This window comes from Bos grunniens, chromosome 2 (genome assembly GCF_055505025.1).
Source record: "Bos grunniens cultivar Pamir isolate PY7600 chromosome 2, Bosgru_T2T1.0, whole genome shotgun sequence".
Taxonomy (NCBI): Eukaryota; Metazoa; Chordata; class Mammalia; order Artiodactyla; family Bovidae; genus Bos; species Bos grunniens.
The window spans coordinates 5,290,713-5,308,387 of NC_141166.1; the positions used below are offsets into that span (position 1 = coordinate 5,290,713).

A 17,675-nucleotide genomic window follows, 5' to 3' on the forward strand; every position below is an offset into this window, starting at 1 on the left:
CATAAGGGTGGTATCATCTGCATATCTGAGGTTATGGATATTTCTCCCAGCAATCTTCATTCCAGCTTGTGTTTCTTCCAGTCCAGCATTTCTCATGATGTACTCTGCATATAAGTTAAATAAACAGGGTGACAATATACAGCCTTGATGTACTCCTTTTCCTATTTGGAACCAGTCTGTTGTTCCATGTCCAGTTCTAACTGTTGCTTCCTGACCTGCATACAAATTTCTCAAGAGGCAGATTAGGTGGTCTGGTATTCCCATCTCTTTCAGAATTTTCCATAGTTTATTGTGATCCACACAGTCAAAGGCTTTGGCATATTCAATAAAGCAGAAATAGATGTTCTTCTGGAACTCTTTTGCTTTTTCCATGATCCAGCAGATCATGGAAATTTGATGTTGGCAATTTGATGTTTGCAATTTGATCTCTGGTTCCTCTGCCTTTTCTAAAACCAGCTTGAACATCAGCAAGTTCATGGTTCACATATTGCTAAAGCCTGGCTTGGAGAATTTTGAGCATTACTTTACTAGCATGTGAGATGAGTGCAATTGTGCAGTAGTTTGAACATTCTTTGGCACTGCCTTTTTTGGGATTGGAATGAAAACTGACCTTTTCCAGTGCCAGCAAATTTGGATGTTATGTTAGTAAGCATGAAAACATCACGAATCTTGTATATCTCCAACAGAGCTCTTGGGTAACCAGGTGCATTGTCAATAAGCAGTCATATTTTGAAAGGCATCTTTTTTTCTGAGTAGTATGTCTCAAGAGTGGGATCAGAATATTCAGTAAACCATGTTGTCAACAGACGTGTTGTCATCCAGGCTTTGTTGTTCCATGTAGAGAGCACAGGCAGAGTAGATTTAGCAGAATTCTTTAGGACCCTAGGATTTCCAGAATGGCAAACAAGCAGGGACTGCAACTCAGAGGCATCAGATGCCATCAGCTCCTGACAAGAGAGTCTGTTCTTTGGAACCAGGCATTCACTTCTCCTCTCTAGCTATGAACATCTTAGATGGCATCTTCTTCCAACGGAAGGCTGTTTCATCTACATTGAAAATCTGTAGCTTAGTGTAGCCACCTTCATTTCTTACACTGCTGCAGCTTCCCACATCAGCACATGCGGCTTCACCTTGTATGATATGGAGACAGTTTCTTTTCTAAAACTTCATAAACCAACCACCTCTGCTAGCTTCAAACTTTTCTCCTGCACAGTCTTCACCTCTCTCAGTCTTCACAGATCTGTAAAGAGTTAGGACCTTGCTCTGGGTTAGGACAGAAAGATCTCTGTTCGTTACCAGGGCAAACCATTCAATATCACAGTAATCCAAGTCTATGCCCCAACCAGTAATGCTGAAGAAGCTGAAGTTGAATGGTTCTATGAAGACCTACAAGACCTTTTAGAACTAACACCCAAAAGAGATGTCCTTTTCATTATAGGGGACTGGAATGCAAAAGTAGGAAGTCAAGGAACACCTGAAGTAACAAGAAAATTTGGCCTTGGAATACAGAATGAAGCAGGGCAAAGACTAATAGGAGTTTTGCCAAGAAAATGCACTGGTCATAACAAACACCTCTTCCAACAACACAAGAGAAGACTCTATACATGGACATCACCAGATGGTCAACACCAAAATCAGATTGATTATATTCTTTGCAGCCAAAGATGGAGAAGCTCTATACAGTCAGCAAAAACAAGACCAGGAGCTGACTGTGGCTCAGATCATGAACCCCTTATTGCCAAATTCAGACTTAAATTGAAGAAAGTAGGGAAAACCACTAGACCATTCAGGTATGACCTAAATCAAATCCCTTATGATTATACAGTAGAAGTGAGAAATAGATTTAAGGGCCTAGATCTGATAGATAGAGTGCCTGATGAGCTACAGAATAAGGTTCATGACATTGTACAGGAGACAGGGATCAATACCATCCCCATGGAAAAGAAATGCAAAAAAGCAAAATGGCTGTCTGGGGAGGGCTTACAAATAGCTGTGAAAAGAAGAGAAGAGAAAAGCAAAGGAAAAAAGGAAAGATATAAACATCTGAATGCAGAGTTCCAAAGAATAGCAAGAAGAGATAAGAAAGCCTTCTTCAGCGATCAATGCAAAGAAATAGAGGAAAACAACAGAATGGGAAAGACTAGAGATCTCTTAAAGAAAATCAGAGATAGCAAAGGAACATTTCATGCAAAGATGGGCTCGATAAAGGACAGAAATGGTATGGACCTAACAGAAGCAGAAGATATCAAGAAGAGATGGCAGGAATACACAGAAGAACAGTACAAAAAAGATATTCACGAGCCAGATAATCACGATGGTGTGATCACTGACCTAGAGCCAGACATCCTGGAATGTGAAGTCAAGCGGGCCTTAGAAAGCATCACTATGAACAAAGCTAGTGGAGGTGATAGAATTCCAGTGGAGCTATTCCAAATCCTGAAAGATGATGCTGGGAAAGTGCCGCACTCAATATGCCAGCAAATTTGGAAAACTCAGCAGTGGCCACAGGACTAGAAAAGGTCAGTTTTCACTTCAATCCCAAAGAAAGGTAATGCCAAAGAATGCTCAAACTACCGCACAATTGCACTCATCTCACATGCTAGTAAAGTAATGCTTAGAATTCTCCAAGCCAGGCTTCAGCAATATGTGAACTGTGAACTTCCTGAGGTTCAAGCTGGTTTTAGAAAAGGCAGAGGAACCAGAGATCAAATTGCCAACATCCGCTGGATCATGGAAAAAGCAAGAGAGTTCCAGAAAAACATCTATTTCTGCTTTATTGACTATGCCAAAGCCTTTGACTGTGTGGATCACAATAAACTGTGGGAAATTCTGAAAGAGATGGGAATACCAGACCACCTAATCTGCCTCTTGAGAAATTTGTATGCAGGTCAGGAAGCAACAGTTAGAACTGGACATGGAACAACAGACTGGTTCCAAATAGGAAAAGGAGTACATCAAGGCTGTATATTGTCACCCTGTTTATTTAACTTATATGCAGAGTACATCATGAGAAATGCTGGACTGGAAGAAACACAAGCTGGAATGAAGATTGCTGGGAGAAATATCCATAACCTCAGATATGCAGATGACACCACCCTTATGGCAGAAAGTGAAGAGGAACTCAAAAGCCTCTCGATGAAGGTGAAAGTGGAGAGTGAAAAAGTTGACTTAAAGCTCAACATTCAGAAAATGAAGATCATGGCATCTGGTCCCATCACTTCATGGGAAATAGATGGGGAACCAGTGGAAACAGTGTCAGACTTTATTTTTCTGGGCTCCAAAATCACTGCAGATGGTGATTGCAGCCATGAAATTAAAAGACGCTTAGTCCTTGGAAGGAAAGTTATGACCAACCTAGATAGCATATTCAAAAGCAGAGACATTACTTTGCCAACAAAGGTTCGTCTAGTCAAGGCTATGGTTTTTCCAGTGGTCATGTATGGATGTGAGAGTTGGACTGTGAAGAAGGCTGAGTGCCGAAGAATTGATGCTTTTGAACTGTGGTGTTGGAGAAGACTCTTGAGAGTCCCTTGGACTGCAAAGACATCCAACCAGTCCATTCTAAAGGAGATCAGCCCTGGGATTTCTTTGGAAGGAATGATGCTAAAGCTGAAACTCCAGTCCTTTGGCCACCTCATGCGAAGAGTTGACTCATTGGAAAAGACTCTAATGCTGGGAGGGATTGGGGGCAGGAGGAGAAGGGGACGACAGAGGATGAGATGGCTGGATGGCATCCCTGACTCGATGGACGTGAGTCTGAGTGAACTCCGCGAGTTGGTGATGGACAGGGAGGCCTGGAGTGCTGGGATTCATGGGGTCACAAAGAGTCGGACACGACTGAGCAACTGAACTGAACTGAATAGTACAAATCCTTTAATCAAAGTTATATGTGTGCATACAGGAACTATTCTAAGGATTTTCTACCATCTCAAGCCCAGAATTTAATTAAGAACTTTTCAGATGCCATCCTATTCAAGAGCTTCTCTCCTCTGGAACATAAATTCCTAAGGGAATCATGACACTCATTTGCTGAAAGAGAACCTTTGGGCCTGTCATGCTAGTTGAAAATACTAATATTAATAATATTTAACATTATTATAGAATCCTTAATATGTGCTAGACACTATGCTAAGTGCTTTATATATATAGCATATTTCACTGTCACTACACATTTATGAAGTAAATACTATTATTATCTTCATTTTCCAGAGAAAATCAATTCAGAGTTAAGAAACTCAAGGTCACAGAGATAGACAAGGGAAAAGGACAAGATTCAGGAGATCTGACTCTGTTGCTTTGATCTTCACCACTACACTTTACAGCTGGTGTCTGGACTAATCAAATACATGAAAAGTCACTTTCAGATCTTATGGATATATACTGAGAGAACTGGTGCTACAACAAAATATAACAAGAAGACATTACAGTCAAAAGTGAGCAGCTTAGTGTTTATCGTGAGGGTGAACATTCCCCAGGGCCTCTGAAGGGTTTAAGCAGAAATGCAAGACCACATCTCTACTTTAAAGACAGAACTACTTGGTGGAGAATGAACTTGAAGGGGCCAAAGCTGGAGCCACAGAAATGAGAGGTATTCATGCAGAAGTGCAGGTCTAAGGCAGGAGAAAATGGAGTGGAGGGGACAAATTCAACACCCATATCAGGTAAAATGAGAGACTCTTGTTAAATGACCATACATGATAAAAGAATGACTCAAGGAGGAAATCTGTCAAAAGGGAATTTACATTAAGGATTTTAGCTTAATTAAAGCCAGTGCCACTGACATAAAATAAAGAGACTGGGTGTGATTAACTGATGATTACTTTGGTACTGAATATGACGACTATGGGATTTCCAAGTGGAGATATTTGGCAGGCAATTGGAATGTAAGACGGAAACTAAGAAGAGAGGTTGGAATGGAGATAAAAAAAATTCAATAACACATACCACTGGAGCCATCTACCATTAGATGAAATTACCCATGAAGAATGTGTTGAATCATATCGGCAGAATATAACTGAAATATGAGGGAACTTTTGGGGGTGGTGAAACTTGTGTATTTTAACTGGTGGTGATTACATGACTTTACATGTCTGTCTAAATTTACAGAAATTAATGTTAAAAAGTGAATTTTATTGCATATAAATTACAATAAATAAATTAAAAAAGAAGAGAATGCAATAGTATTAAAAGTGGTAAAAAGACCAATATTATAGCATATTGGGAGCATAAATCAGACTACATTAGTAATAGTGAACAGAGTAAAATCAGAAATGGTAGACTATTCTTGAGAAGACTGGGTAAGATGAAACATGATTTTAAGTCATAACGAAATGGACGTGTCAGAGAAGGCGATGGCACCCCACTCCAGTACTCTTGCCTGGAAGATCCCACGGACAGAGGAGCCTGGTAGGCTGCAGTCCATGGGGTCGCTAAGAGTTGGACATGACTGCGCGACTTCACTTTCACTTTTCACTTTCATGCATTGGAGAAGGAAATGGCAACCCACTCCAGTGTTCTTGCCTGGAAAATCCCTGGGATGGGGAGAGCCTGGTGGGTTGCCGTCTATGGGGTCGCACAGAATCGGACACGACTGAAGTGACTTAGCAGCAGCAAATGGATGTATAGGAGTGAGGGTGTGTTTATGGTCTGAGAGAGAATTCAGCATATTTACAATAAGAAAGAAATCTGGAGACTGAAAAGGGAAGGTAGTAAATTTGTATGAAAGTGTGGATAGAGACAGGTTGCAGCTCCAACAGAAGGCACAAAAAGGTATACACCGGGCACTCAGTTTTCTAAACAGAAGACAGAAACAAAGTCATCTGCTGAGTGTGCGGAAGGCTGGGTTGATTACAGGGTTTACAACAGGGGGATTGTAAGAGGAGTGGCTGGTGGTGGGCAGCATGTGCTTCCACAGGCGCTTACATTCACAGCAGGTAATCCTGCCCACAGTGCTCTGCCTACCGAAATTTAAGAAAGAAGACAAAGTAAAATACTGTTCTCTAAAGGAAAAGTGGACACGAAAAATCACAGAATTTGGTTAAGAGTATAGATTATTCTTCCTCTTCCATCTTTGCTCAAATTCCATTTTCTATAGAGGAATGAAACTTTAATCATATTAGTTAAATGTTATCATTATTAGGGCTTCCCTGATGGCTCAGACAGTAAAGAAACTGCCTGCAGTGCAGGAGACCCGGGTTCAATCCCTGGGTTGGGGAGATCCCCTGGAGAAGGCAATGGCTACCTACTCCAGCATTCCTGCCTGGAGAATTCCATGGACAGAGGAGCCCGGTGGGCTATAGTCCACGGGATCACTAAGAGTCAGACACGACTGAGTGACTAACACTTTCACTTTAACTGTTATTACCTGATGGCCTTCCAGCATTTCTTTTTCCAGCAGGGAAAAGAATTCATATTCACATAGCATATGAATATAGACAGAATACAGACTACTTAAAACTTTCTAATATATTACAAGTAGGGCAGGGATCACTGAATTCTTCAGTGATGAATCTCAAGCGCCCAGAACAATGTATAAATTAGTAGACTCTCATTAACTATTTGTGGCTGACACAAGTGGGCTTTCGCAACTCCTTTTAAACATGCATAAATGTAACTCCCTAAATCCTGAAAAGGTTAAAAAAACCTTATAACAACGCAAACAGCATGTTAGAAAAACAAGAGACATGTGACATGAAAGAAGGCTTGGGTTGTAACTCTTCTTGTGACCCTGCAAAACCCAATTTACTTCCATGGCTTATTTTTGTTAATAACCAAGTGAGAATAATTATATCTCATAAAGAACTTTAAATCATAAGATTAATGTTTGCGATACCTAAGAAAAGGTCTTATAAACATGAAAAGATGACTTCATTATGACTGCAACAAAATTACCAAGTACTAATAATACAGCAATAGAAAAGTGGAGAAAAAACACGTATTTAAGGAAATGCATTTTGCACATTTTTTCTGTTAGTAGTGAAAATTTCCTTGTCAAGACTACTATGTGCAAGGTGAAGATGCATACTGCAGAAAGAGAAAGCTTTCAGCACAACCAGGCTTGCTGAAAGAGAACAACAGTCCTCTAAACTGTCTGGACTACCCTGTCTAAAAGCCAGTTGAGAACAATGGTTTCTTTTCGAAGTAGATTAATTTCTAAGTCTGGGGGAAAGTGGGCTGAATTTAGAACAAAGAATCTATGTCTATTCACGGAGATACATATGAGAAGTTAATTAATAACCAAAGAATGAAACTTCAAGGCTCATGTTGCAAAGAAATAAACTTTTGTAAATAGTGGGGAATGGTATACCATTTGAAGAGGCAAAGAGGACCTGTGCACAACGCTTGCCAGAAAGACTTGGCACATGAGTCTGTGGATAAGCTCTACCATCAGGTAGGTGTCTGGGCTCATTCCATAGCATATGAATATAGACAGAATTTAACCCAGTGCCAGCGGTCTCCAGAGAGTGCTTAAATTTCACTGTGGAAGGCAACAGGAACACAGGAACGACAGGAGAAATGTACTTTTCAGGCAGCTTTGTTGAAAATATTTTGATGAACAACGTGGCGAAATCCAGTCATTTCCATTTACTTAAGCCTAAGGATCACTCAGACTCAAGCCTCTAGAAAAGGGAGCAAACAGTCCTTACTTTCACAATTGCTCTACTGGAGTTGATAAACGACAATGAAGTAGGGAACGTGTGTAAGAAGGTCTGTTCACAAGGTTCAGAAGGTATTTCTCTAGAGGAGAGTGAGAAGTTAGGTTAGATGGGTACACATTATACGAAGGACTGCGCTTGTGGGACTCTCAAACCACTGGGGATCTATTTTCAGCCCCAGTAACTAAATATTCCAGGAATAATTTCAAATACTTCTTAGAAAGTTTAAGTCAAACAAAGGCAAGAATAAATTTCAAATTTCTTATTACTGATGCAGACCTTCAGGCTATGGTTTTTAAAATAAGTCTTTTTCAGATTAGTTTACACAAACTGAAAGACTTTCTTTTATTATCTGCTTACTAAAGTGAGAAGAGCAAAGTGATTGGCTCTGTGAATCAGAATTTTATTAACATCTCTTAAAACATACAATCATATTTCCATTTGAGAAATAAATCTCTCATCTTCAACCTACAGAAACTGGAAACCATCGTTCAACCTTAGCTGAGCCTAAATGAATGTAAGGCCAACTCTTGGAAGCCACATAAACAAGGTCAGTTGCTGCTACCTCTGCAACTGCTACAATACTGGGTATATGGGATGCTGTGTTGTTGTTCAGTCACTAAATCATGTCCAACTCTTTGCGACCCCATGGACTGTAGCACGCTAGGCTTCCATGTCCATCCCCAACTCCCAGAGTTTGCTCAAACTCATGTCTATCGAGTCAATGATATCATCCAACCACCTTATCTTCTGTCGCCCCCTTCTCCTCCTGTCCTCAATCTTTCCCAGCATCAGGGTCTTTTCCAATGAGTCAGCTCTTCTCATCAGGTGGCCAAAGTACTGGAACTTCAGCTTCAGCATCAGTCCTTCCAATGAATATTCAGGAATGATTTCGTTTAGGATTGACTGATTTGATCAATCAATCAACCAACCAGATCTCCTTGCTGTCCAAGGAACTCCTGAGAGTCTTCTCCAGCACCACAGTGCAGCCTTCTTCACGGTTCAGCTCTTACATGCATACACGACTACTGGAAAAACCACAGCTTTGACTATACAGACCTTTGTCAGCAAGGTAATGTGTCTGCTTTTCAACATGATGTCTAGGTTAGCCATAACTTTTCTTCCAAGGAGCAAGCGTCTGCAGTCATCATCTGCAGTGATTTTGGAGCCCAAGAAAATAAAGTCTGTCACTGTTTCCATTGTTAACCCATCTATTTGCCAGGAAGTGATGGGACCGGATGCCATGATCTTCATTTTTTGAACGTTGAGTTTTAAGCCAGCCTTTTCACTCTTCTCTTTCACTTTCATAAAGAGGCTCTTTAGTTCCTCTTTGCTTTCTGACATAAGTGTGGTGTCATCTGCGTATCTGAGGTTATTGGTATCTCTCCTGGCAATGTTGATTCCAGCTTGTGCTTCATCCAGCCCAGCATTTCACATGATATACTCATCATATAAGTTAAATAAGGAGGGTGACAATATACAGCCGTGATGTACTCAATTCTAACATAGAACCGGTCCTTTGTTTTATGTCCGGCTCTAACTGTTGCTTCTTGACCTGCTAACAGGTTTCTTAGGAGGCAGGTGAGATGATTTGATATTCCTATCTCTTTAAATTTTTTCTACAGTTTGTTGTGATCCACAGAGTCAAAGGCTTCAGTGCATTCAATGAAGCAGAAGTAGATGTTTTTCTGGAACTCTCTTGCTTTTTCTATGATCCAACAGATGTTGGCAATCTGACCTCTGGTTCCTCTGCCTTTTCTAAATCCATCTTGAATATCTGCAAGTTCTTGGTTCACATACTGTTGGGAGTTTAGCTTGGAGAATTTTGAGCATTGCTTTGCTAGCATGTGAGATGAGTGCAACTGTGCAGTAGTTTGCACATTCTTTGGCACTTTCTTTCTTTGGGGCTGGAATGAAAACTGACCTTTTCCAGTTCTGTGGCCACTGCTGAGTTTTCCACGTTTGCTGGCATACTGAGTGCAGCACTTTCACAGCATCAACTTTGAAGGTCTGATATGGCTCAGCTGTAATTCCATCAAATTCTCTAGCTTTGTTCGCAGTGATAAGGCCCACTTGACTTCGCACTCCAGGATGTCTGGCTCTAGGTGAGTATTCACACCATCATGGTTATCTGGGTCATTAAGATCTTTTTTGTATAGTTCTTCTGTGTATTCTTGCCACCTCTTCTTAATATCTTCTGCTTCTGTTGGGTCCATACCGTTTTTGTCCTTTATTGTGCCCATTTTTGCAAGAAATGCTCCCTTGGTATTTCTCATTTTCTTGAAGAGATCTCTAGTCTTTCCCATTCTATTGTTTTCCTCTATTTCTTTGCACTGATCACTTAGGAAGGCTGTCATCTCTCCTTGATATTCTTTGGAACTCTGCATTCAATTGGGTATATCTTTCCTTTTCTCCTTTGCCTTTTGCTTCTCTTCTTTTCTCACCTATTTGTAAGGCTTCCTTAGACAACCATTTTGCCTTTTTGCATTTCTTTTCTTGGGGGTAATTTTCATCACTGCCTCCTGTACAATGTTAGAAACCTCTGTCCATAGTTCTTCAGGCACTGTCTATCAGATCTAACCCCTTGAATCTGTTTGTCACTTCCACTGTATAATCATAAGGGATTTGATTTACGTCATACCTGAATGGTCTAGTGTGGTTTTCCCTACTTTCGTCAATTTAAGTCAGAATTTTGCAATAAGCAGTTCATGATATAAGCCACAGTCAGCTCCGGGTCTTATTCTTGCTGACTGTATAGAGCTTCTCCACCTCTGGCTGCAAATAATATAATCAATCTCTTTTGGTGTTGACCATCTGGTGATGTCCATGTATAGAGTTGTTGGAAGATGGTGTTTTCTATGACCAGTGTGTTCTCTTGGCAAGTTCTGTTATCCTTCGTCCTGCTTCATTTTGTACTTGAAGGGCAAACATGCCTGTTACTCCAGGTATCTCTTGACTTCCTATTTTGCCATGTATGTGTCTATAAAAAAGTTTATATCTAAACACCCACATGAGAGAAACAAGAGCTTGGATCTCTACAAAGCAGGGACTTGGAACTGGAATTCTCATAAAAAGCCCTGATACTTCTCTAACAGAGTGAAAAGAATGCTAGAACAGAGACCAAAATAAACCAGTGAACCAACCCAGAGTGATGACAAAGAAAGAAGTTTTGTTTCAACTAGGTGGCAGAGATTCCATTATCCTAAACATTAGTATACACAGGGAATGCATTTACATTGTGGTATGAAGGTTGTTTTAGGACAAAACTCAGATTACATACCAGTTAATGCTCTCCCCAAGACATGCAGTAATAAACAAACAAAAATCTGCTTTGGGAGGACCTGCCTTCAATATACACAAACCAGCAAAGTTTAGCTGAAGATAAATTCATAAAACAAATTTATAAAATATGCCAAGAAGTAACACAGCATGAACAAAGCCAGAAGACAGATCAGACACCACCTTCTGCCAAAAGAATTTCAAATAATAGTTTTATATCAAGTAGAAACAAGAAAAGTAGAAGAAAAAAATCACTATTGTTTTTAAGAGTGAAAAAACTCATGTTATACAGCATGCATGTTGTACAGTACAACACTCCTGAAACTGCACAAAATGAATTCCTGAATGGGTAAGTGGGGAACGTTTTTGCACAAATTCTGAAATTCTCTCTTCTTCTCTCACCAAGTATAATAAAACCCATAATAAAAATTCCTAAGACTTAAATCAGTTAAATACGTATTTTTTTCACGTTTAACTGTTGAAGTGATAGTACAGATCAGGTAATCAAATGTCTCCCCCATCTCTGAGGCTTCTCAGCATACCCTGAAGGTACAAACAACTCTCATTTTATAGGGCTTTCTCTGCAACCCCAAGTATCCAGAATTGCTGCAATTTGTGCCAGTCAACCTAAATAGTTGCAAAAAATGCTTCCCTTCAGAAGTAATGGGCCACACCCCTTATGTCTGACTTTACTGCTTTAAAACAAGTACCTCTATACCAACTACTATATACTTTGATGCATCACACCTGTCAAAAGCAACTGGTTTCTGAATCTGCTTTAAAGTGCTCATCCTCAGGCAGAGATAAGAGCTATTTTCAAAAGTCAACAACAAAAGGCTGATACTGAGCCAAAGTATTATGGTTTTAATAACCTCTCAAAATAAATGAAGTAAACTAAATGAATAAGTGCAAAAAAGACTGTAGTCATTAAGCATATGACAATTTGAGGTGGATAAAAAGAATGATGAGTTAATTTTCACTGTTAACTTTCGTAGCAATAACATTAACAAATATTAATACTGAAATGAGAGACTCAGGAATGTTTTTGGTAAGCACTACAATTTAAAAAAAATGCTAGAGGTACATGGTTTCTTAAGGTTCATTTACTTTGGATTTTGAAGAGTATAAGATATAAAATGGAAACTTTGAACTTCTAGTTCCTCCAAAATACATTTATAGGTTAAGAAATATCATGAAACTAGAAAAATGCCAAGACACTTTACTTCCTGACATCACCAACATCTACCTTGTCCCTAATCATACAAAAGATGGTTTTTCTCTTTTTGTTATCTTCTGCTTTACAGCTGAGCAAAGGTGCTCGTGACTAATATTACTAATTCCAAAAGCAATCTGCATTTTGGAAAAAAATTATACCATGGTATAAAGATTACTTAGCCCTAAATTCTGTTTGTCCATTTATCCAGGGGAGCTGTCTTGTAATACCAGGCCACTTAAGTGACGAATTGCTTAAAAGAATGAATGATTATCAGGGATGAGTGTTAAGTAGGACATCAATGTAGAATTCTGCTTTACACTTAATTTCAGTTCTGAGATATAGTTTGTATCTTTGACTTGCATTCTCTATGCCCGCTTTTCCTTTCTATTGTTTGTTTGGATGTTTTAAAGCATTTGTCTTCAATAGCCTCTCCTATTTTTGGAACTACCATATCACTAGTTGTTGAAAAACAACTCACAGGTTGGTAAACGAAGGGGAAAAAAATCAAGGGTCAAACAAATTACTATTCTCGAACAAACAAATGTTCTTTGGAGGGGCACTCACCTGCAGCCACACCAAAAATAAGACTGTTTTTTTCAAAGAGTAATGAAAAAGCCCTGCCTACATCATTGCCCTACCAAGGAAGAAGGTTCCTACAACAGTGACGGCACTCTGAGTACTGATGGTTACAGAGGCCAGTCTACTGAGGAAACAGGTGATTTATAAACATTTATGATAAATTTCTCCCAGTCCCAGCTGCCTGGCACTGTTTGTTTTCGTGTTCCGGTTCACCGTGGAACTAGATGTTCTGCAATTTCAAGGAACCAGACCCCTCTCACAGACTTTCATGAGGGAATCACCTTGAGAACTGAGTTGGGTGGGAGAGCCACATCTTAAACTTGACTTGCCAAATTTCCTACTAGACAGGTCAGAATAGGTAATAAACAACAGGGATGTAGGTGACTAAAACATCCCCAGTACATATCTAGATCGCAGGCAGAGCACTCATTTGTCAAACTGAGCAACTTGACAGGTACACAAAGAGCAAATTATACAACACAGAGGAATGTCTAGAAGACAGGCTATGCTGACTCGTTAAAAGCCATGTTCTTATCGGCTACTGAATCAAGAATAGTTGATAAACCTCAGATAACTTTTGATCAATATTATAAAAACCTAATGGTTAGATCCACAATTCTAGGTGATGCTACATTAAAAAGAAATAATTCTGAATTCAGAAGTATGTAATACTTTGGTCATACTAATGATATTAAGTAATAATAAATCAATATTACAGGAAATGAAACTTTAAAAAGAGAAAATGGAAGAGCATTATACTTATCTGTGAGACAGAAAGGGTACACTTACGTTCCAGAACTAGTAATAAACCTTTGACATTCTGATTGCTCTTTTCCTTAAGCAAGATTAAAGAAGAGATATTGTACAGAGAACTTCTTTTAAGTTAAGGATTGACTAGGTTTTCAAATTCTGAGAAGACAAGATTTGGGACTACAGACCACGCTGGGTTTGACTGGTTTCCATCCCCAAAGCAACAAAATTAACCCCAGAGGAAATGATTGTTATGAACGAGGCAAAAACAAAAAACACATGTACAGTGACATATACCTTGGAGGCATTTTGTATATTTGATATTTCATTTGCATTTTTAGACAATGGAGTAACTCTTTGCTGGATGCACTAAAACATAAACACACCACGGAAGAAATCAGACTAGGAATTTCAGCATTCATTTGGTGTTTCTGGAAGTCAAGGAAAGTAGCCAATTAAAAAATAACTCAAATACTGCTGCGTTTTCATGTTCACCAAGCATAATACAATTAATAACAGAATGACTTACCTGGGACTGGGCTCTTTCTTAAACTTAAGTTCTGAGAATCCACAATCTCTTCTGTTTGCCCATCTGCTTCTACCTCTACTTTGTTCTGAATCTCTTTTGCATCTTCACTAAGGCAAGTTCTTATGTTCTCGCCCTCTTCGAAGGCTCTCTGGACTCCGGTGGAACCACGACCAGTATTAATACTGGTGGCAGCAGCAGGAACGATAACTGGTGTGGGAGGAGGAGAAGCTGGAGGAGCTGGAGGAGACGGAGAAGAGGAGGGAACTATCGAAGGGGTGATGGGAGTTGGGACACACTCCACTTTGATTTCTTCAGGGGGATTTTCCAAAATCTCCAATTCAAGAGTCAGCGGTAACACCTCCTGTTTTACTATTTCCACAATGCTTTCCGTGGCTGGTAATTTTTCATTAACTCCATTCATTTCATTAATTAGGTTAGTACTAGAAATCAGTGGAATATCATTTGGTGCTACACTACAAGATTTCTTGCATATATCATCATCAATTTCATCTGTTGGTAAAGGATCTGATGCTTCTGTGCAAGATGTGGGGCTGGGAATAGGAATTGTGTCTTCTTTTGAGGAAGAGAGTTCACATCTGTCATCAATTGCAGTGGTGAATATTGGTTGGCTACTAAGAGCAACAGAGGTGGGAGAAGTAATTGTACTTCGAGCAAGTGGAGAAATAGCAGTAGGGGATGGAGGCAGAGGAAGCTCTGGTATGGACTCTACTGCAGTAATCTCAGACGTCGGGCCTGCTTGTTCTTTCTTCTCTCCACTGAGGGCTAGCCTAAGGACTGGGGAAGGAGTCTTTAACACTGGATCTGGTTTTGGCTTCTCTTCTGGGGAGCAAAAAAAGAAAGAGATTTAAGAATAATTTTTGGATCAAAGATTATATTGTATTATTTGGGGATAATTCTTTTAATCTCTTATTCTAAAACATGAGCAACAGAAGACAGATCAAAATATTATTTTGCCACTCCAAAAACACTGCATATTTCTATTCTATTTTCTGTTACTACTTAACCTCCAACACATATAAAGTTTATTTCAAAGTAAGAGGAGTTAATTCACCAAATGATTATGTCAAGAATACAATGGAAAAATCTCATCAAAACTAAAAGGAAACAATTCTTGGGATGAGAATAGGGCTTTTCTTTAAGGTGGAGAGATGTTCTGTGTAAAATTTTTCTACCAAGGATACACTATAGTGGTGTTACAGGACAGTTTAAGGGTAAATAATTGGAGATTTAATTAGACACAGATATTATTTTTTATTCTACATATTTCTGCATGTGGTGAGATTTTTATAACTTGTATTGCTTGCATAAAAAATCATTTCAAGAAAAATTATCATGGTGTCATTTATTATCAATGAAATCAATTATCAGGGAAATCAAGTTCCTGAACATAAAAATTCACTGAGATGTTAATTTCACTTATATTTCTGAAAAGAAGCATATAACTAGAAATAGTGTTAAGGAATAAAACCAGAGATTTATCTTATATCTTCAATAGTAAAAAAATATATATATATTCTTTAAAGAGAAACCAAAATTAACATTCAGACTATTAAGTCCAATTTAAAACAACACTTTATATGAGAATAATATATAAAACGTGCGTCTACACACAGAGAAACAATGAGAATAAGAGTGACAAATCGATAATCATAATAAAGGTACCAGAAAAATGAAAGAAATGCTAACTCATGACAATTTCCATATTTTAAAATTCCAGGTAAACAAACATGTGATTCATGCCTAGGAAGATAAAGTCAGAGGAGACTTAGATGGTTCTGTTTAGGAAGTACGAGACTGGAAACCAAACAGGCTCCAGTGATAAAAACAGATACTCATGAGTATGCTCGGCAAATGCAAACAAAAATTTTAAGCGCTGCTAAAAGACAAACTAAACTGAAAGGGACTTAACTTTCTCTGCCAAAAATCTTTATGCATCAGTGAAACTGAGTGTTTACAATAAATTTCAAGTAAGCCTGTCAAAGAAAATATGCTCATTAATCAGATAAACAGATGGCAAAATTAAACTGTTAAAGGCTAATTCATTCACTGCAACTACTTTTATTGGCTTTAAAATTCACTTTAATTGATGGGCTTAGCGTCCAGTGTTTCTAAAACTCTGCCTATTTACTATAATGGAGAAATAAGGTCCATCGGTTCTCAAAGCCAAATACCTCAGACTAAGTTGCCTGGGCAAGAGACAAAAACATTTCAAAGAAATACATCTATTATATTTCATGAGAAACGCTGGGCTGGAAGAAGCACAAGCTGGAATCAAGATTGCCGGGAGAAATATCCATAACCTCAGATATGCAGATGACACCACCCTTATGGCAGAAAGTGAAGAGGAACTAAAAACCCTCTCGATGAAGGTGAAAGTGGAGAGTGAAAAAGTTGGCTTAAAGCTCAACATTCAGAAAACGAAGATCATGGCATCCGGTCTCATCACTTCATGGGAAATAGATGGGGAACCAGTGGAAACAGTGTCAGACTTTATTTTTCTGGGCTCCAAAATCACTGCAGATGGTGACTGCAGCCATGAAATTAAAAGACGCTTAGTCCTTGGAAGGAAAGTTATGACCAACCTAGATAGCATATTCAAAAGCAGAGACATTACTTTGCCAACAAAGGTTCGTCTAGTCAAGGCTATGGTTTTTCCTCTGGTCATGTATGGATGTGAGAGTTGGACTGTGAAGAAGGCTGAGCGCCGAAGAATTGATGCTTTTGAACTGTGGTGTTGGAGAAGACTCTTGAGAGTCCCTTGGACTGCAAAGAGATCCAACCAGTCCATTCTGAAGGAGATCAGTCCTGGGATTTCTTTGGAAGGAATGATGCTAAAGCTGAAACTCCAGTCCTTTGGCCACCTCATGCAGAGTTGACTCATTGGAAAAGACTCTGATGCTGCGAAGGATTGGGGGCAGGAGGAAAAGGGGTCGACAGAGGATGAGATGGCTGGATGGCAACTTGATGGACGTGGGTTTGAGTGAACTGCAGGAGTTGGTGATGGACAGGGAGGCCTGGTGTGCTGCAATTCATAGGGTCGCAAAGAGTCAGACGCGACTGAGCGACTGAATTGAACTGAATATGTATTTATTAAAATATCCCAAATGAATTTCCAATTCACTGGAATAACTGCTACAAGGGTCACTCACATTAGAAGATACCACTTTTAAAGCATATCAGAATATTAACCACCCTTTATGACCACCGAATGAAACCTAGATGAATCAAACATTAGAAAACAGCAAATCTCACATTAACAAGAGTATATCAATTCAATTATTAATTTGGGTAAAAAAATCAAACAAAAGCAGATTTGTGAAACTTCCATATACTCTTTCGCAATATCTAACATTAATAAAGAAAACAAGAAACAAAATTTAAAATTGTTTTTGTGAGCTCCTTATTCTGAAATAAGTCCTTTAATGAATTCATTAAGGTTTTAATACAGAAAGCTGAAAGAAATAATAGGTCACAAAGAACACGAATTTTATTTCTCTAAGAACTTTTAGTATTAAGAGTATGCTTTGCAAAGCCATGATAGTTTGAAATCTAATATACTGCATTCAAAATGTTTATACTAATTGGCCATTTTTAGGGATCTGTGGGAATTTCATCTTGAAGAACTTTTTAAAGAAAATAATCATTG

General features: G+C 38.9%; 1 protein-coding gene across 50 annotated transcripts in view; it reads right to left on the reverse strand.

The window, feature by feature from the left end:
• The window catches only part of EIF4G3 (eukaryotic translation initiation factor 4 gamma 3), a 354,136-nt gene that overhangs the window by 113,477 nt on the left and 222,984 nt on the right, over nt 1–17,675 (reverse strand). For all 50 annotated transcript variants that reach the window (XM_086326700.1, XM_086326656.1, XM_086326966.1 and 47 more), the window contains one exon: nt 14,009–14,848. In XM_086326700.1, coding sequence (XP_086182826.1) covers nt 14,009–14,848 — 840 coding nt within the window. The remainder of the gene's footprint in view (nt 1–14,008; nt 14,849–17,675) is intronic.